Source organism: Coregonus clupeaformis, chromosome 13 (assembly GCF_020615455.1).
Source record: "Coregonus clupeaformis isolate EN_2021a chromosome 13, ASM2061545v1, whole genome shotgun sequence".
Taxonomy (NCBI): Eukaryota; Metazoa; Chordata; class Actinopteri; order Salmoniformes; family Salmonidae; genus Coregonus; species Coregonus clupeaformis.
The window spans coordinates 50,344,196-50,365,246 of record NC_059204.1 but is presented as its reverse complement, the minus strand read 5'-3'; the positions used below and the strand labels follow the sequence as shown (position 1 = coordinate 50,365,246).

The 21,051-nt window shown below is 45.1% G+C and overlaps 1 protein-coding gene across 1 annotated transcript in view; it reads left to right on the top strand.

Moving 5' to 3' along the window:
- The window catches only part of bco2a (beta-carotene oxygenase 2a), a 122,235-nt gene that overhangs the window by 99,662 nt on the left and 1,522 nt on the right, over positions 1–21,051 (top strand). The window contains exons 9-11 of the mRNA XM_041894522.1: positions 284–421; positions 6,789–6,971; positions 19,649–19,759. Of these exons, the coding sequence (XP_041750456.1) occupies positions 284–421; positions 6,789–6,971; positions 19,649–19,759 (432 nt within the window). The remainder of the gene's footprint in view (positions 1–283; positions 422–6,788; positions 6,972–19,648; positions 19,760–21,051) is intronic.

Here is a 21,051-nt window from a genome sequence, read left to right as displayed (position 1 = left end):
GAACACTGTTGCGTTTATATTTTTGTTCGGTGTTGTTCTTCAAAGGGTTCTCCTATGGGGACAGCCAAATAACCCTTTTAGGTTCTAGATAGCACGAAACGCACGCACGCACGCAGACACACACACACACACACTAACACACACCGACACACACACATACACACAAACAACACACAGAAATCTAAACACACTCAAACTCAAAACACACCCATTGATACCACACATATTTATGCTGTGACATTGTGATGATGTGATGTTCACGTGCGCTGTATTTGTTCCTCAGGTGTACAACAACATGTACAGAGCGTTCCCCCGGCGCTTTGTTCTGCCCCTCAATGTGACCAACGACACACCGACAGGTGTGAACCTCAACACACGTCCCGCCAGCTCTGCCACTTCTTTCAAAACAGCCAATGATAAGGTATACTGAAAATTAGCAAGTTTCTGTTATCTATGTGTTGATGTTAGTGATATTTTGGTATGTTGGAAATTTGCATATTTCTGTTGTCTGTATGTGTTGTTGTTAGTGATAGTTTGGTATTTTAGAAATGTGCATGTTTCTGTAATCTGATTGTGTCCTTGTATTTCTGCGATCTTTTGTGTGTGTGAGAAAGATATGGCCAGGGGGGATGAGTGTACTGAACTGTCAAAGTATTTTGTTAGCTATTCTGGCGAGTCTGCAACTGGGGGATTGCCAGTTCAAATCCTTGTCCAACTGGAAAGATCTGTCGGGAAGTGAGCTGGCAACCGGAGGGATGCTGGTATCTAATCCTACAGTAGATGCCATTTCCTTGAGCAAGGCACTTAACCCCCCCAAAACAACAGCTCCCCGCGTGCCCAGTGTGGCAGGCCCCTGCACCACTCCAAAACCTGTATATGTACTGTAAGTATGTATGTATCTGTGTCTTTCGGAGGAGTTGGGTTAAAAGCGGAAGTCAAATTTCGGTTGGACCTTGTGTGCAATTGACCAATAAGTAATCTTTGTCTTTCCAACACCCTTTGTTCATGTGTTAGAAAGATCAAGGTGGGGTGGAATTACTGTACTTAACTGTCAACGTCTTTTATTTTTCTTATTGTTGTACATGTTTTCGACCTTCTCAAGTGTGACAAGTGTTTGTGGAGAGTTCCAGTGCACTTGTTATCTTACTGTGGTGAATGAAGTACAACCTACCTACATGCTCTGGAACTTTTCCCCTGCCAAGTCTGGTTGTTGACGACAGTTTTTTGCAACATGATAGTTGTTCCCAACATTACAGTTGTGTGTTTGGACTTATTCCAAGTACTATAGCTCTATAACATATCTGACCTACAGACAAACAAATAAATAAATAAATAAATATATGACAAATCATGCCAAGTCAGTAATGTGACAAGACTGTATGCAGTATGGAGGAAGGTTGAATATTTTCCTGGTATTTTACAAATGTTCCATCGCGAGAATAAACCCCGTATTTCCCACCCAAACCGGAACTGTCATTCAAAAGCATTATAAAGCATATACAGTGCCTTGCAAAAGTATTCATCCCCCTTGGCGTATTTCCTATTTTGTTGCTTTACAACCTGTAATTTACATTTATTTTATTTGGATTTCTTGTAATGGACATACACAAAATAGTCCAAATTGGTGAAGTGAAATGAAAAAAAATTACTTGTTTCAAAAAATTCAAAAAAATAAATAAAGGAAAAGTGGTGCGTGCATGTGTATTCACCCCCTTTGCTATGAAGCCCCTAAATAAGATCTGGTGCAATTAATTACCGTCAGAAGTCACATAATTAGTTAAATAAAGTCCACCTGTGTGCAATCTAAGTGTCACATGATCTAAGTATATATACACCTGTTCTGAAAGGCCCCAGAGTCTGCAACACCACTAAGCAAGGGGCACCACCAAGTAAGCGGCACCATGAAGACCAAGGAGCTCTCCAAACGTGTCAGGGACAAAGTTGTGGAGAAGTACAGATCAGGGTTGGGTTATAAAAAATATCTGAAACTTTGAACATCCCACGGAGCACCATTAAATCAATTATTACAAAATGGAAAGAATATGGCACCACAACAAACCTGCCAAGAGACGGCTGCCCACAAAAACTCATGGACCAGGCAAGGAGGGCATTAATCAGAGAGGCAACAAAGAGACCAAAGATAACCCTGAAGGAGCTGCAAAGCTCCACAGCGGAGATTGGAGTATCTGTCCATAGGACCACTTTAAGCCGTACACTCCACAGAGCTGGGCTTTACGGAAGAGTGGCCAGAAAAAAGCCATTGCTTAAAGAAAAAAAAAAGCAAACCCGTTTGGTGTTTGCCAAAAGCCATGTGGGAGACTCCCCAAACATATGGAAGAAGGTACTCTGGTCAGATAAGACTAAAATTGAGCTTTTTGGCCATCAAGGAAAACACTATGTCTGGCGCAAACCCAACACCTCTCATCACCCCGAGAACACCATCCCCACAGTGAAGCATGGTGATGGCAGCATCATGCTGTGGGGATGTTTTTCCATCGGCAGGGACTGGGAAACTGGTCAGAATTGAAGGAATGATGGATGGTGCTAAATACAGGGAAATTCTTGAGGGAAACCAGTTTCAGTCTTCCAGAGATTTGAGACTGGGATGGAGGTTCACCTTCCAGCAGGACAATGACCCTAAGCACATTGCTAAAGCAACACTTGAGTGGTTTGAGGGGAAACGTTTAAATGTCTTGGAATGGCTAGTCAAAACCCAGACCTCAATCCAATTGAGAATCTGTGGTATGACTTAAAGATTGGTGTACACCAGTGGAACCCATCCAACTTGAAGGAGCTGGAGCAGTTTTGCCTTGAATGGGCAAAAATCTCAGTGGCTAGATGTGCCAAGCTTATAGAGACATACCCCAAGAGACTTGCAGCTGTAATTGCTGCAAAAGGTGGGTCTACAAAGTATTGACTTTGGGGGGGGTGAATAGTTATGCACGCTCAAGTTCTTTTTTTTGGTGTTATTTCTTGTTTGTTTCACGATAAAAAAATATTTTGCATCTTCAAAGTGGTAGGCATGTTGTGTAAATCAAATGATACAAAACCCCCCCAAAAATAATTTTAATTCCAGGTTGTAAGGCAACAAAATAGGAAAAAAGTGGCTTGCAAAAGGGGGGTAAATACTTTTGCAAGCCACTGTAAATATGTCTGGATTTGATTAGCTTTGATCAGCATGAAAATTCAAACCTGATGCTACCTGAGCCTGATGAGACTTATATTAAATACATTTTATGAGCCCTACTGTCACACCCTGGCCTTAGTTATCTTTGTTTTCATTAATAATTTAGTTAGGTCAGGGTGTGACATGGTGAAGTATGTGTTTTGGTTTGTCTAGGGGTTTGTAGGTTTAATATGGTAATATCTTGTCTAGGTGTTTGTATGTTGATGGCTGCCTAGATTGGTTCTCAATTGGAGACAGCTGTGGTTTATTGTCTCTAATTGGGAGCCATATTTAAGGCAGCCATGGGCATCATGTGTTTGTGGGTAATTGTCTATGTTGAACGTTTTGTTGCTTGTCTGTGCACTTACGTTATTTAGCTTCACGGTCGTTTGTTGTTTTGTTAGTTTTGGATAGTGTTCGGTTTCGTGTTTTTCTCTCTTCCAAAATAAAGAGATGTATTTTGCACACGCTGCGCCTTGGTCCAATATCTCACAAGAAGACGATCGTGACAGAATTACCCACCATCAAAGGACCAAGCGGCGTGTCCAGGAGCCAAGGGTCTGGACATGGGAGGAGATTTTGGAAGGTAAAGGGTCTTGGACTTGGGAGGAAATCCTGGATGGAATGGATCGACGGCCATGGTGTGAAACAGTGGAGAGGCGACTGAGAGAGGAGCAACGGCGTCAGCAGGGCCATCGTCGGAAGGACGAGAGGCAACCCCAAAAAGTTTTTTGGGGGGGCACATGGCTGGGCGGCTGGGCAGCAGGAGGCTGCCACAGGGAGACGTGGAGAGAAGGCTACCGGTTTACGGGAACCATTGGCAAGTAGAGGGAGGGAAGCAGTTGAGGCACGGCGTAAGAGACTGAGGTGTGTTACCAGTCCGGTCCGGCCCGTTCCTGATCCCCGGTTAAGGCCAGTGGTGTGTGTTCCCAGTACGGACCGGCCTGTTCCTACTCCACGCATCAAGCCCACGGTGTGCGTCGCCAGTCCAGCCCGGCCGGTTCCTGCTCCACGTACGAAGCCTACGGTGAACGTCGCCAGCCCAGCCCGGCCTGTTCCTGCTCAACGCACAAAGCCTACGGTGTGCGTCGCCAGCCCAGCCCGGCCTGTTCCTGCTCAACGCACAAAGCCTACGGTGTGCGTCGCCAGCCCAGCCCGGCCTGTTCCTGCTCCACGTACGAAGCCTACGGTGTGCGTGGCCAGCCCAGCCCGACCTGTTCCTGCTCCACGTACCAGACCCACGGTGTACGTCGCCAGCCCGACCCGGCCTGTTCCTGCCACTCGCACCAAACCTACGGTGTGCGTCGCCAGCCCGGTCCGGCCTGTTCCTGCCACCCGCACCAAGTCTACGGTGCGCGTCGCCAGCCCGACCCGGCCTGTTCCTGCCACTCGCACCAAACCTACGGTGCGCGTCGCCAGCCCGGTCCGGCCTGTTCCTGCTCCCCGCACTAGCCCTGAGATGCGTGTCCTCAGCCCGGGACCACCAGTTCCGGCACCACGCACTAGGCCTTATGTGCGTCCCCAGGGTCCAGCATGCCCTGTTCCTTCTCCCCGCACTAGACCTGAGATGCGTGTCCTCAGCCCGGTACCTCCAGTTCCGGCACCACGCACCAGGCCTCTAGGGCGTCTCGGCCGGCCAGAGTCTGCCGTCTGCCTAACGGCGCCTGAACTGCCCATCTGCCCAACGGCGCTTGAACTGCCCGTCTGCCCAACGGCGCCTGAACTGCCCGTCTGCCCAACGCCGTCTGAACTGTCCGTCTGCCAAGCGCTGCATGAACTGCCCGTCTGTACTGAGCCTGCAAAGCCGCTCGTCTGCCATGAGCCTTCAGAGCCGTCCGCCAGACCGGAGCCGCTAAAGCCTTCCGCCAGACAGGAGCCGCTAGAGCCTTCCGCCAGACAGGAGCAGCCGAAGCCTTCCGCCAGACAGGAGCAGCCAGAGCCTTCCGCCAGACAGGATCAGCCAGAGCCTTCCGCCAGACAGGATCAGCCAGAGCCTTCCGCCAGACAGGAGCAGCCAGATCCGTCAGCCAGCCATGAGCAGCCAGATCCTTCAGCCAGCCATGAGCAGCCAGATCCGTCAGCCAGCCATGAGCAGCCAGATCCGTCAGCCAGCCATGAGCAGCCAGATCCGTCAGCCAGCCATGAGCCGTCCAGCCAGGATCCGCCAGAGCCGTCCAGCCAGGATCCGCCAGAGCCGTCCAGCCAGGATCCGCCAGAGCCGTCCAGCCGGGATCCGCCAGAGCCGTCCAGCCGGGATCCGCCAGAGCCGTCCAGCCAGGATCCGCCAGCCAGCCAGGATCCGCCAGAGCCAGCCAGCCAGGATCCGCCATTCAGTCCGGTGCTGCCCCTTAGTCCGGTGCTGCCCCTTAGCCCGGTGCTGCCCCTTATCCCGGTGCTGCTCCTTATCCTGGTGCTGCCCCTTAGTCCGGTGCTGCCCCTTAGTCCGGTGCTGCCTCTTAGTCCGGTGCTGCCCCTTAATCCAGTGGGGTTAAGTTGGAGGGTGGTCATTTGGAGGAGGCTACGAAAGCGGGTAGTGACTATGGTGGGGTGGGGACCACGACCAGTGCCAGAGCCGCCACCGTGGACAGACGCCCACCCAGACCCTCCCCTAGACTTTATGCTGGTGCGCCCGGAGTTCGCACCTTAAGGGGGGGGTTATGTCACACCCTGGCCTTAGTTATCTTTGTTTTCATTAATAATTTAGTTAGGTCAGGGTGTGACATGGTGAAGTATGTGTTTTGGTTTGTCTAGGGGTTTGTAGGTTTAATGGGGTAATATCTTGTCTAGGTGTTTGTATGTTGATGGCTGCCTAGATTGGTTCTCAATTGGAGACAGCTGTGGTTTATTGTCTCTAATTGGGAGCCATATTTAAGGCAGCCATGGGCATCATGTGTTTGTGGGTAATTGTCTATGTTGAACGTTTTGTTGCTTGTCTGTGCACTTACGTTATTTAGCTTCACGGTCGTTTGTTGTTTTGTTAGTTTTGGATAGTGTTCGGTTTCGTGTTTTTCTCTCTTCCAAAATAAAGAGATGTATTTTGCACACGCTGCGCCTTGGTCCAATATCTCACAAGAAGACGATCGTGACACCTACATTAAAGGCATTTAATGAGCCCAAGCCCAAAAAAGCCCAGATGATTGTGACATTAGCCAATACATATATGATATAGGCTACTGCACATTATGCAAGACAGAAAAACATAAAATACCATATATGTAGCTAGCTATATGCTCTCTTGGGTAAATAAATAAATGAAATTAGCTCCAGTAGGCTAATCTTTTTGACTGTGAACTATATTACTGTACTTTATTGCATTATATCCTACTGTATTATGTGGACTGGAATTACACACCTTGTTCAAACCATGATAAAGCAGAAGAGAACATGCGATTCTGTTGCAGCACATTTACTCAAGTGTTTCCTTTAATTTGGCAGTTACCATTACAGTACATGTGGACTTCTGTGGGAACCGTAAATAGCCACTCAATCACTGATGAAGGAGCTTGTGTTGAAAAGTTTCAGCTTTCTTTAAATCATTGAAGGAAATTAAGTTGCCGGTTTTTACCTTTTATTAACTCTTGTTCAGCCATTAATCAGTTTGGTCTTTTTGTGTCCTGGTCAGGTGGTGTGCCAGTTTGAGGATCTCCATGGAGAGGACCTTTATGAGTACGGCGGTCTGGAGTTCCCCCAGATCAACTACAGCAAGTTCAACACGCGGCCCTATCGCTACTTCTACGGATGTGGCTTCAGGCACCTAGTGGGAGACTCACTCCTCAAGATCGACCTGGAGGAAAAGAAAGTCAAGGTGAGTTTTGTAACAATAGTATTCTTATGTGTGCTTCTCTCTTGATGCTACTCTGTCACAGACTGCTTTACTGCTGTCATACACACAGAGAGCTTTGCTGTACCCAAGTCATGGCAAGGATAATCTCAGCACCCAGAACCAAATCTCACATGCAATTGTTAAGTCTATCATCAAATCAAATCAAATTTTATTGGTCACATACACGTGTTTAGCAGATGTTATTGCATGTGTAGCGAAATGCTTGTGCTTCTAGCTCCGACAGTGCAGTAATATCTAACAAGTAATATCTAACGATTTCACAACATATACCCAATACACACAAATCTAATATCGAATATATACATATATATGGACAAGCGATGTCAGAGCGGCATGGACTAAAATACAGTAGAATAGTATAGAATACAGTATATCCATATGAGATGAGTAATGCAAGATATGTATAATAATATGATATTTAGCAGACGCTTTTATCCAAAGCGATTAAGTCATGTGTGCATACATTTTTACGTATGGGTGGTCCTGGGGATCGAACCCACTACCCTGGCGTTACAAGCGCCATGCTCTATCAATTGAGCTACAGAGGACCACCCTGTAGCTCAGTGGCTAGTGTTCCATTTCTTAAAGTGGCCAGTGATTTCTAGTCTATGTCTACAGGCAGCAGCCTCTAATGTGCTAGTGATGGCTGTTTAACGGTCTGATGGCTTTGAGATAGAAGCTGTTTTTCAGTCTCTCGTCCCAGCTTTAATGCACCTGTACTGACCTCGCCTTCTGGATGATAGCAGGGTGAACAGGCAGTAGCTTGGGTGGTTGATATCCTTGATGATCTTTTTGGCCTTCCTGTGACATCGGGTTCTGTAGGTGTCCTGGAGGGCAGTGTAGTTTAACCCCGGGAATGCTTTGGGCAGACCGCACCACCCTCTGGAGAGCCTTGCGGTTGCGGGCGGTGCAGTTGCTGTACCAGGCGGTGATACAGCCCGACAGGATGCTCTCAATTGTGCATCTGTAAAAGTTTGTGAGGGTTTTAGGTGCCAAGCCAAATTTCTTTAGCCTCCTGAGGTTGAAGAGGCTCTGATACGCCTTCTTCACCACACTGTCTGTGTGGGTGGTCCATTTCAGTTTGTCAGTGATGTGTACGCCAAGGAACTTGAAGCTTTCCACCTTCTCCACTGCAGTCCCGTCGAGGTGGATAGGTGGGTGCACCCTCTGCTGTTTCCTGAAGTCCACGATAATCTCCTTTGTTTTGTTGATGTTGAGTGAGAGGTTATTTTCCTGGCACCACACTCCCAGAGCCCTCACCTCCTCCCTGTAGGCTGTCTCGTCATTGTTGGTAATCAAGCCTACTACTGTTGTGTCATCTGCAAACTTGATGATTGAGTTGAAGGCGTGATTGTGATTTTTCTCTATACTGACGTGACTGGGGCCACGCAGTCATGGGTGAACTGGGAGTATAGGAGTGGGCTGAGCACGCAACCTTGTGGGGCCCCAGTGTTGAAGATCAGCGAAGTGGAGGTGTTCACCACCTGGGGGTGGCCCGTCAGGAAATCCAGGACCCAGTTGCACAGGGCTGCGTTCAGACCCAGGGCCTCGAGCTTAATTATGAGCTTGGAGGGTACTATGGTATTGAATGCTGAGCTATAGTCAATTAACAGCATTCTTACATATGTATTGCTCTTGTCCTGATGGGATTGGGCAGTGTGCAGCGTGATGGCGATTGCATCGTCTGTGGATCTATTGGGGCGGTAAGCAAATTGAAGTGGGTCTAGGGTGGCAGGTAAGGTAGAGATGATATGATCCTTGTCTAGTCTCTCAAAGCACTTCGTGATGACAGAGGTGAATGCTATGGGGCGATAGTTGTTTAGTTCATTTACATTTGCTTTCTTGGGTACAGGAACGATGGTGGACATCTTGAAGCATGTGGGGACAGCAGACTGGGATAGGGAGAGATTGAATTTGTCCGTAAACATACCAGCTAGCTGGTCTGTGCATGTCTGAGGACGCAGCTAGGTATGCCGTCTGGGCCAGCAGCCTTGCGAGGGTTAACACGTTTAAATGTTTTACTCACGTCGGCCACGGAGAAGGAGAGCCCACAGTCCTTGGTAGCGGGCCGCGTCGGTGGCACTGTATTATCCTCAAAGCGGGCGAATAATGTGTATAGCTTGTCCGGAAGTAAGACGTCGGTCTCGGCGACGTGGCTGGTTTTCCTTTTGTAGTCCGTGATTGTCTGTAGACCCTGCCACATACGTCTCTTGTCTGAGCCTTTGAATTGTGACGCCACTTTTTCTCTATACTGACGTTTTGCATGTTTGATTGCCTTGTAGAGTGAATAACTACACTGTTTGTATTCTGCCATATTCCTAGTTAACTTGCCATGGTTAAATGCGGTGGTTCGCTGCCATCTATCCACGGTTTCTTGTTAGGGTAGGTTTTAATAGTCACAGTGGGTACGACATCTCCTATACACTTCCTGATCAACTCTGTTACCGTATCAGTGTATTCGTCTAAATTATTTTCGCAAGCTACCCGGAACATATCCCATTCCGCGTGATCAAAACAATGCTGAAGCGTGGATTCCGATTGGTCAGACCAGCGTTGGATAGTCCTTAGCACAGGTACTTTCTGTTTGAGTTTCTACCTATAGGAAGGGAGAAGCAAAATGGAGTCGTGTTCAGATTTGCCAAAAGGAGGGCCGGGGAGGGCCTTGGAAGCATCCCGGAACAATTTGCCGCAAGCTCATACAGTGGGGAGAACAAGTATTTGATACAATCTCGATTTTGAAGGTTTTCCTACTTACAAAGCATGTAGAGGTCTATAATTTTTATCATAGGTACACTTCAACTGTGAGAGACGGAATCTAAAACAAAAATCCAGAAAATCACATTGTATGATTTTTAAGTAATTAATTTGCATTTTATTGCATGACCATAAGTATTTGATCACCTACCAACCAGTAAGAATTCCGGCTCTTACAAACCTGTTAGTTTTTCTTTAAGAAGCCCTCCTGTTCTCCACTCATTACCTGTATTAACTGCACCTGTTTGAACTCATTACCTGTATAAAAGACACCTGTCCACACACTCAATCAAACAGACTCCAACCTCTCCACAATGGCCAAGACCAGAGAGCTGTGTAAGGACATCAGGGATAAAATTGTAGACCTGCACAAGGCTGGGATGGGCTACAGGACAATAGGCAAGCAGCTTGGTGAGAAGGCAACAACTGTTGGCGCAATTATTAGAAAATGGAAGAAGTTCAAGATGACGGTCAATCACCCTCGGTCTGGGGCTCCATGCAAGATCTCACCTCGTGGGGCATCAATGATCATGAGGAAGGTGAGGGATCAGCCCAGAACTACACGGCAGGACCTGGTCAATGACCTGAAGAGAGCTGGGACCACAGTCTCAAAGAAAACCATTAGTAACACACTACGCCGTCATGGATTAAAATCCTGCAGCGCACGCAAGGTCCCCCTGCTCAAGCCAGCGCATGTCCAGGCCCGTCTGAAGTTTGCCAAGGACCATCTGAATGATCCAGAGGAGGAATGGGAGAAGGTCATGTGGTCTGATGAGACATAAATAGAGCTTTTTGGTCTTAACTCCACTCGCCGTGTTTGGAGGAAGAAGGAGGATGAGTACAACCCCAAGAACACCATCCCAACCATGAAGCATGGAGGTGGAAACATCGTTCTTTGGGGATGCTTTTCTGCAAAGGGGACAGGACGACTGCACTGTATTGAGGGGAGGATGGATGGGGACATGTATCGCGAGATCTTGGCCAACAACCTCCTTCCCTCAGTAAGAGCATTGAAGATGGGTCGTGGCTGGGTCTTCGAGCATGACAACGACCCGAAACACACAGCCAGGGCAACTAAGGAGTGGCTCCGTTAGAAGCATCTCAAGGTCCTGGAGTGGCCTAGCCAGTCTCCAGACCTGAACCCAATAGAACATCTTTGGAGGGAGCTGAAAGTCCGTATTTCCCAGCGACAGCCCCGAAACCTGAAGGATCTGGAGAAGGTCTGTATGGAGGAGTGGGCCAAAATCCCTGCTGCAGTGTGTGCAAACCTGGTCAAGACCTACAGGAAACGTATGATCTCTGTAATTGCAAACAAAGGTTTCTGTACCAAATATTAAGTTCTGCTTTTCTGATGTATCAAATACTTATGTCATGCAATAAAATGCAAATTAATTACTTAAACATCATACAATGTGATTTTCTGGATTTTTGTTTTAGATTCCGTCTCTCACATTTGAAGTGTACCTATGATAAAAATTACAGACCTCTACATGCTTTGTAAGTAGGGAAACCTGCAAAATCGGCAGTGTATCAAATACTTGTTCTCCCCACTGTATTTTCACATCCACATTCTGTTTGTTGCAAACCCAGTATGAATATGCAAATTAGATCAGGTTTTTGGTTACTGTGTGTTAACACCATTGAAATGTTGTATCTCCACTACCGGTCAAAAGTTTTAGAACACCTACTTAAGGGGTTTTCTTTATTTGTACTATTTTCTACATTGTAGAATAATAGTAAAGACATCAAAACTATTAAATAACACATATGGAATCATGTAGTTGTATCGAAGTGGCGTGAAGTGTCTCCCAGTAATGCACGTTGAAACTGAAAATGTTTAAAAAAAATTGTTTGTGTGGAATTCAAATGTATTCAAAATTATTTTGAAAGTCGATGTTTGCTTACAATTTTTTTTATTTGGTCAAACAAGTTATTTTCACTCTCGGTTCTTGTCCTTGCGATGACAATTTTTTCAAGTCATCTTTTCTCTCCACCAAGTTTTGGTACTCTATTGATGTGGGGTTAGGGGGAATGGGCGTGTCCAATAAGCCACCGCCTTGGAGTTACAGCATAACCTATTGCCTCGGGCTAATCGGTGATCGCGATTGGGCCTCATTGGTGACATGGGAGACCGGAGAAAATGCTCGCTTGGGGGTTGTGTTGTGGCGTGCAAGATTTGAGTTTTGTTTGAATGACTTCATGTCTGGAGAATTCAGAGTGCGGAGTCCGAACTGGGTGAATGAGTTGTTGGTGCGTGAGAAGTGTTGAAGTTGACAGCCGAAATTGCGGCGAGTAGTGCGGATGAAATGGAGAAAAGGTTGGAGAAGCAACAGCTGTGCTGGAATACAAACAGCATGGGTGTCAGTTCTGGTGATATGGAGCGGGAGGCTCAGGTTCAAGGACCGGAATGGTCTGTAGTGGAAAGACATAGGAAGAAGAGAGATCATAATACTGAAAGCGGGGGAGCATCTAGTAAAGAAAGCATGAAGAAGGTTGGTGTTTGATGAGACCACAGGGCCTCATTTACACCCTATCCGACTAACCAATGCTATAGAGAAAGAGATAGGTGAAGTCAAATTAGCCAGGTTCATTGGAAATGGTAGATTATTCATATTTTGTGGTAGCCGGGCTAAGCAAAGGAAGATTCTGCAAATGGAAAAGCTTAATGGAAAGAAGATTAAAAGCCATGTCCCTGGTGCTTATGCTATGTTGAGGGGAGTCATCACTGGGGTCTCAATATCTATACTGAACAAAAATATAAACACAACATGCAACAATTTCAATTGTTTTACTGAGTTACAGTTCATATAAGGAAATCAGCCAATTGAAATAAATTCATTAAGCCCTAATCTATGAATTTCACATGACAGGGGCACAGCCATAGGTGGGCCTGGCAGGGCATAGGCCCACCCACTGGAGAGCCAGGCCCACCCACTGGGGAGCCAGGCCCAAACAATCAGAATGAGTTTTTCCCCACAAAAGGGCTTTATTCCAGACAGAAATACTCCTCAGTTTCATCAGCTGTCTGGGTGGCTGGTCTCAGATGATCCCGCAGGTGAAGAAGCTGGATGTGGAGGTCCTGGTCTGGCTTGGTTTCATGTGGTCTGCGGTTGTGAGGTCGGTTTCTCTTATTCTCTAAAATGACATTGGAGGTGGCTTATGGTAGAGAAATGAACATTATATTTTCTGGCAACAGCTCAGGTGGACATTCCTGCACTCAGCATACCAATTGCACGCTCCCTCAAAACTTGAGACATCTGTGGCATTGTGTTGTGTGACAAAACTGCACATTTTAGAGTGGCCTTTTATTGCCCCCAGCACAAAGTGCACCTGTGTAGTGATCATGCTGTTTAATCAGCTTCTTGATATGCCAGACCTGTCAGGTGGATGGATTATCTTGGCAAAATATGAAATACTCACTAACAAGGATGTAAACAAAGTTGTGCACAAAATCTAAGAGAAATAAGCGTTTTGTGCATATGGAACATTACTGGGATCTTTTATTTCAGCTCATGAAACATGGGACCATCACTTTACATGTTGCGTTTATATTTTTGTTAAGTATATGTTCTACTTCACACAGAGTAGGCTCAAAGAAACCAACCCATGCAATATCATTGCAACATGTAAAAAAAGAAGTGTATATGAATATAAAATAATCCAGCCATGATATATATATATATTTTTTTAATGCTTTACAAAACAATGTGTCAATGCCCACTATATGCACATTAATAATCTCATCTTGGAGAGTAATATCCTTTATGACCATTCATGAGAAGATCATTGTCAGGAGATGAAACATTTTCAAATGAATAGAAGGCAGTCACATTTCCATTGAGTTACTGCATTGGAACACTGCATTGACATGGAACAGTAATACTTTCTTCAGTCTGTGAGTTTTAGACTCCATAACTCCAGGAGTAAAGGTGGCCAACAATTCCAAGATAAGGTCAGCCTCAGGACATAAGGGTACTATGTAACCGTTAGACAAGAAATACATGGGCTTGTACAAAGAATGATGGAAGCATTACTTGAGAATGAATAACAGCATTCAAGTCGAACTGTGACCATTTGAATTACTAATGTAAAATGTTCTAATGAAGAGAAGGCAAAGAGCATTCCCATTTCCCATGAATTCAACACATTATATAGGCACGGAAAGATAATACTCTCTTCAGGCTGTGAGGTTTAGACCAGGTAATTCCAGGGCCTGTATTCAGAAACGTCACAGAGTAGGAGTGCTGATCTAGGATCAGTTTTGCCTTTCATATCATAATGGATAAGATTATATGGACAGGTGGTCCTCGATCAGCACTCCCACTCTGACGCTTTCTGGCTATTTGAGACTAGAGGGCCATGTGAAAATAGGGTGTAACGGTGGCCAACATTACCAACATCACTTCAACCTCAGGACATGAAAGCAGTGTGTAGCCTCTCGTGAAATGAACAGACTTGTACAAAGAACACCATAGGTTACTAGTGTCTCATAATACAACTCATTTAACCCCTGCTGAGGTCCTGGACCTCACATTTCAAACAACACTGTGATAACCCCTAACCATCTTTATTGCTCTGAATTCATCATAGGTATCCATATGTACTGCAGGAAATGTGATGGTATTAGTACACGCACTAACAAGGGGTTAACAGACGTGATGCACTGGCATCCGTTCTTTGCATCCATGATCGAATTTGATAACAATTTTGAAATGTTGTTGTTCGGAAATAAGAGGCTTGTGCCCTTGGCCAGTAATGCACTGCATTACTTTTGGGACAGACTGGTGGAAGGCCTCTTCTTTCTTGTCTTCTGGTTTTTCTTCTTGGTCCAGACATGCGTATTCTTCCCATTCATCTTGTTCCTGCTTTTCCTCTTGTACTTGGTCCTCAGCATTCTCTTCCTCTGAATCAGATGCATAATCCAACAGTCAGACACAACTCAAGTCCACATCCCATGACATGTGATAGGGAAGGCAGAGCTCTGTCCTACCTATGGATGTCACTCTTCATCTGCCGCCTTTTGGCGGTTCAGTTTGTTTTACTGCTAGTTAAAAGTAAGCTGATCAGGATGGCTAACATATAGCATCTGAAACAGTTAAAAGTTGGATTTTCTAGCGAAACGGGGTGATAAGGAATGGAAGACCAGCATCTGAGCTTAGGGACCTACATCAAAGGAATGGACAGAAAATAACATGATCATTTCAATCTGAGTGGTATCTACGGAAAGACTGGCTCTGTGGACAAGTCAACAGAATCCGTTGAGAGGATATTTTCTGCGCTGAAACGTATACTGATCACGGTCAACTCTCATCCCTTTTGAAGGCCCTGGGATCAATTCCCCCCAACTCAGTCGGGGTCTCAACTTTTGATTTTGTTAGTCAATCTCACTCAGATATCATTAAAAACTGCAAACATTTCTCAGTCAGGGTCTCGACTTGTTGTGAGTTAGAATAGTAGAATACACAAGGTGCAATTTCGATATTTGCTTGTGTATCAGCAGTTTCTCTTATGTCAATCAATGATAGTCAGTCAATTAGCCCATGTACGCAAAACATTTTTTTCATTGATACATTTGTTTAGAGGCCAGCTATCTAAACTTGTTATCATGGTCGAATTTGATTTTGTTAGTCAGTCTCATTCAGATATCATATTAAAAACTGCAAACATTTCTCTCCACCCAATGGTCCTGTGTAGCTCAGTTGGTAGACCATGGAGCTTGCAACGCCAGGGTTGTGGGTTCAATTTCCACAGGAGACCAGTATGGAAGTCACTCTGGATAAGAGTGTCTGCTAAATGACAAACATTTTAAAAGAATGTGTTAAATTGCAGGAATTATGCTGTGAAACAGCTAATTATTTTCTCTGCCCCATGGCAAAATGTGTACAATTGCACGAAATTAACTCTAAAACATTATTTTTTTCAAGAAGCTAATTAAACAGCATGATCATTACACAGGTGCACCTTGTGCTGGGAACAATAAAAGGCCACTCTAAAATGTGCAGTTTTGTCACACAACACAATGCCACAGATGTCTCAAGTTTTGAGGGTGCTGAGGAGTATTTTTGTCTCTAATAAAGCTCTTTTTTTTTGTGGGGAAAACTCATTCTGATTGGCTGTACCTGGCTACCAAGTGGTGGGCCTATGTCCTCCCAGGCCCAACCTTGGCTGCGCCCCTGCCCAGTCTTGTGAGGGCCTAATGAATTCATTTGAATTGACTGATTTCGTTCTATGAACTGGAACTGAGTAAAATCTTTTAAATTGTTGCGTGTTGCGTTTTATATTTTTGTTCAGTATAATTGCAAGTATAAACAGATTAAACGTGCTCAAATCAGAGTCTCCAACACCAGTCAACATTTATTTATTTAAAGCACCGTTGCCAGTTCCTGCTTTACCGATAAAGAACACCTCAAGTTTGTTAATGGGGGACCCTTTCTTCTGCCTCTGCCACTGTGTTAGACCTCTTTGGACAATGTTGGCCCTGGTGATGCAGATCTTAAAATCTTGGTGTGCTTCCACCTTACCAGCTAGCCACCGGAGCACATCATCATCAATGTCTACAACACAAATCCTGTAGCCATGAAGTGCTTTGAAAGGCTGGTCATGGCTCACATCAACACCATTATCCCAGAAACCCTAGACCTACTCCAATTTGCATACATCTGTAGCCATTAAGTGCTTTGAAAGGCTGGTCATGGCTCACATCAACACCATTATCCCAGAAATCCTAGACCCACTCCAATTTGCATACCGCCCCAACAGATCCACAGATGATGCAATCTCTATTGCATTCCACACTGCCCTTTCCCACCTGGACAAGAGGAACACCTACGTGAGAATGCTATTCATTGACTACAGCTCAGCATTCAACACCATAGTGCCCTCAAAGCTCATCACTAAGTTAAGGACCCTGGGACTAAACACCTCCCTCTGCAACAGGATCCTGGACTTCCTGACGGGCCGCCCCCCAGGTGGTAAGGGTAGGTAACAACACATCTGCCACGCTGATCCTCAACACGGGGGCCCCTCAGGAGATGATTGTGGACTACAGGAAAAAAATGGGGACTGAGCACACCCCCATTCTCATCGACGGGGCTGTAGTGGAACAGGTTGAGAGCTTCAAGTTCCATGGTGTCCACATCACCAACGAACTATCATGGTCCAAACACACCAAGACAGTCGTGAAGAGGGCATGACAAAGCCTATTCCCCTCAGGAGACTGAAAAGATTTGGCATGGGTCCTCAGATCCTCAAAAAGTTATACAGCTGCACCATCGAGAGCACCCTGACTGGTTGCATCACCGTCTGGTATGGCAACTGCTCAGCCTCCGACCGCAAGGCACTACAGAGGGTAGTGCGTACGGCCCAGTACATCACTGGGGCCAAGCTTCCTGCCATCCAGGACCTCTATACCAGGCGGTGTCAGAGGAAGTCCCTAAAAATTGTCAAAGACTCTAGCCACCCTATTCATAGACTGTTCTCTCTGCTACCACATGGCAAGCGGTACCGGAGCGCCAAGTCTAGGCACAAAAGGCTTCTTACCAGCTTCTACCCCCAAGCTAAAAGACTCCTGAACAGCTAATCATGGCTAACCTGACGATTTGCACTGGTACTGTATATATATACAGTGAGGGGAAAAAGTATTTGATCCCCTGCTGATTTTGTATGTTTGCCCACTAACAAAGACATGATCAGTCTATAATTTTAATGGTAGGATTATTTGAACAGTGAGAGACAGAATAACAACAACAAAAATCCAGAAAAACGCATGTCAAAAATGCTATAAATTGATTTGCATTTTAATGAGGGAAATAAGTATTTGACCCCCTCTGAATCAGAAAGATTTCTGGCACCCAGGCGTCTTTTATACAGGTAACGAGCTGAGATTAGGAGCACACTCTTAAAGGGAGTGCTCCTAATCTCATTTTATTACCTGTATAAAATACACCTGTCCACAGAAGCAATCAATCAATCAGATTCCAAACTCTCCACCATGGCCAAGACCAAAGAGCTCTCCAAGGATGTCAGGGACAAGATTGTAGACCTACACAGGGCTGGAATGGGCTACAAGACCATCGCCAAGCAGCTTGGTGGTAAGGTGACAACAGTTGGTGTGATTATACACAAATGGAAGAAACACAAAATAACTGTCAATCTCCCTCGGCCTGGGGCTCCATGCAAGATCTCACCTCGTGGAGTTGCAATGATCAAGAAAATGGTGAGGAATCAGCCCAGAACTACTCGGGAGGATCTTGTCAATGATCTCAAGGCAGCTGGGACCATAGTCACCAAGAAAACAATTGGTAACACACTACGCCGTGAAGGACTGAAATCCTGCAGCGCCCGCAAGGTCCCCCTGCTCAAGAAAGCACATATACAGGACCATCTGAAGTTTGCCAATGAACATCTGAATGATTCAGAGGAGAACTGGGTGAAAGTGTTGTGGTCAGATGAGACTAAAATCGAGCTCTTTGCCATCAACTCAACTCGCCGTGTTTGGAGGAGGAGGAATGCTGCCTATGACCCCAAGAACACCATCCCCACCGTCAAATATGGAGGTGGAAACATTATGCTTTTTTCTGTTTTTCTGCTAAGGGGACAGGACAACTTCACCGCATCAAAAGGACGATGGACGGGGCCATGTATCGTCATTTCTTGGGTGAGAACCTCGTTCCCTCTGCCAGGGCAATGAAAATGGGTCGTGGATGGGTATTCCAGCATGACAATGACCCAAAACACACGGCCAAGGCAACAAAGGAGTGGCTCAAGAAGAAGCACATTAAGGTCCTGGAGTGGCCTAGCCAGTCTCCAGACCTTAATCCCATAGAAAATCAGTGGAGGGAGCTGAAGGTTTGAGTTGTCAAACATCAGCCTCGAAACCTTAATGACTTGGAGAAGATCTGCAAAGAGGAGTGGGACAAAATCCCTCCTGAGATGTATGCAAACCTGGTGGCCAACTACAAGAAACGTCTGACCTCTGTGATTGCCTCTGTATTTGGCAGTGGGCAAACGTAAAAAATCAGCAGGGGATCAAATACTTTTTTTTCCCTCACTGTATATATTTTCTTTTAAATGTGTATATTTTGTACAAAAGTAATGTAGTGGGCCCTGTCACGAACGTCTACTAAGTGAGTGGACCAAGGCGCAGCGTGCGATACGAACATGACTTTATTCAATTAAAGTACTCAATACAAAACAACAAACAATGACGAATCGTGAAGTCCTCAGTTACAATGACTGATACGGAACAAAAACCCACAACACTAAGGTGAACACTGACAGTTTAAATATGGCTCCCAATCAGAGATAACGAGCCGACAGCTGACACTCGTTACCACTGATTGGGAGTCACACGACCAAACAAGGAAACACAACCAAATACAACACAACCAATACCAAACACAACCAAATGAACACACCCTGGCTCAAAATACACAGTCCCGGAGCCAGAGCGTGACAGGCCCTTTACTTGTCCTATATTAGTGGACCGATATAGCAGTATGTAGCGCGGGAAAAGTGTGGTTACGAGAGTGAAAGTCCGAAAAAAATCCCAAACAAAACAGACAAAAGGTATTTTGGCAAAATAAATAACAGATGTGATTGTGCTTTTTGTATTACTGTATGGGAAGACTGAGATTATCGTTACATGTCATGATAAACCTTAAACGCAGACCAAAGAGCCCAACTCCCCCCTACCCAGGACACTATTTTCTTGGTCTATTGTGGTTTGGAAAGTTAGGAGTATTGAGATTAATAAAATGTGTATTATGTACTTGTTATTCTTTGAAAATAGGCAACTTTTTTTTCTTCCGCTTTACAAAGATTCTTCCATGTTTACCTTTTTGGATCCTCACCAGTTTGCATCCTTGCTGTCTCTCTGTCTCAAGGTGTGGTACCAGAAGGGTTTGTTCCCCTCAGAGCCTGTGTTTGTTCCCTCGCCGGACGCCGTGGAGGAGGACGATGGGGTCATCCTGTCCGTGGTGGTCACGCCCACTAAGGTAAAGGTCATGGGTCATTCTATCGCCCACATGACTAGCTAAATTATAAAATATGATCTTACAGTGTTAAGCTTTCACAAGGTAATTCAGAGAAGCAGATTGTAATTTTGGTGTGCATAGAATGGAGTCATGAGTGTATTCTGATGTGTGGCCCACAGCAAATTTTATTCACAATACAACAAACATAGGCTGTTCTGTTCAGGACAACCCAGAGATAACATCATCTCATCTTGTAACTGTACATCAAAGGTAGTGATCATCAATGTTGACACTATGTATTACTTGAGTTTTATAATATGGAAATGTGAAGTGCACATTTGGACTCAGTTGTTTGGCACATGCTTGTATGACATCAAAGCTGTATTTATTATAATCCTCAACATCTCATCTTCCAAAATGCACAGAATCCTTGTAATTTACAGCATTCCCCTCACTCAGACAAGAAAATTAGAGCCCAATCGATTTGGGATTTTAGGGAGGCAAAAGTCGCCAATTACCAATACACCTGCCGATATAAGATTTTTTTAGACATGGAATGCATAACAAAATGTTTTTATTACACAACATCTGCTCCAAATTATGATTTATTAACTAAATATTAAAATGTACATTTAAGAATATTTTATTTGTGGTTTACATGATAACCACTAAAAAGCAACTACAGTGCCTTCAGAACGTATTCAGAACCCTTGACCTTTTCCACATTTTGTTGTGTTACAGCCGGAGAGGTTGTGTCATTGGCCTACACACTATACCCCATAATGTTACAGTGAAATTCTGTTTTTAGATGTTCTTTTACAAATTAATAAAACATGAAAATGTCTTGAGTCAATAAGTATTCAACCCCTTTGTGACGGCAAGCCTAAATAAGTTCAGTAGTAAAAATGTGCTTAACAAGTCACATAATACGTTGCATGGTCTCACTTTGTGTGCACTTATAGTGTTTAACGTGCTTTTTGAATGACTACTTAATCTCTGTATCCCACACATAGAATTATCTGTAAGGTCCCTCAGTCGAGCAATGAATTGCAAACACAGATTCACCCACAAAGACCAGGGAGGTTTTCCAAAGCCTCGCAGAGAAGGGCACCTCATAGTAGATGGATAAAAATATAAAAAGCAGACATTGGATATCCCTTTGAGCATGGTGAAGTTATTAATAACACTTTGGATGGTGTATCAATACACCCAGTCACTCCAAAGATACAGGCGTCCTTCCTAACTCAGTTGCTGGAAGGAATGAAACCGCTTAGGGATTTCACCATGAGACCAATGGTGACTTTAAAACAGAG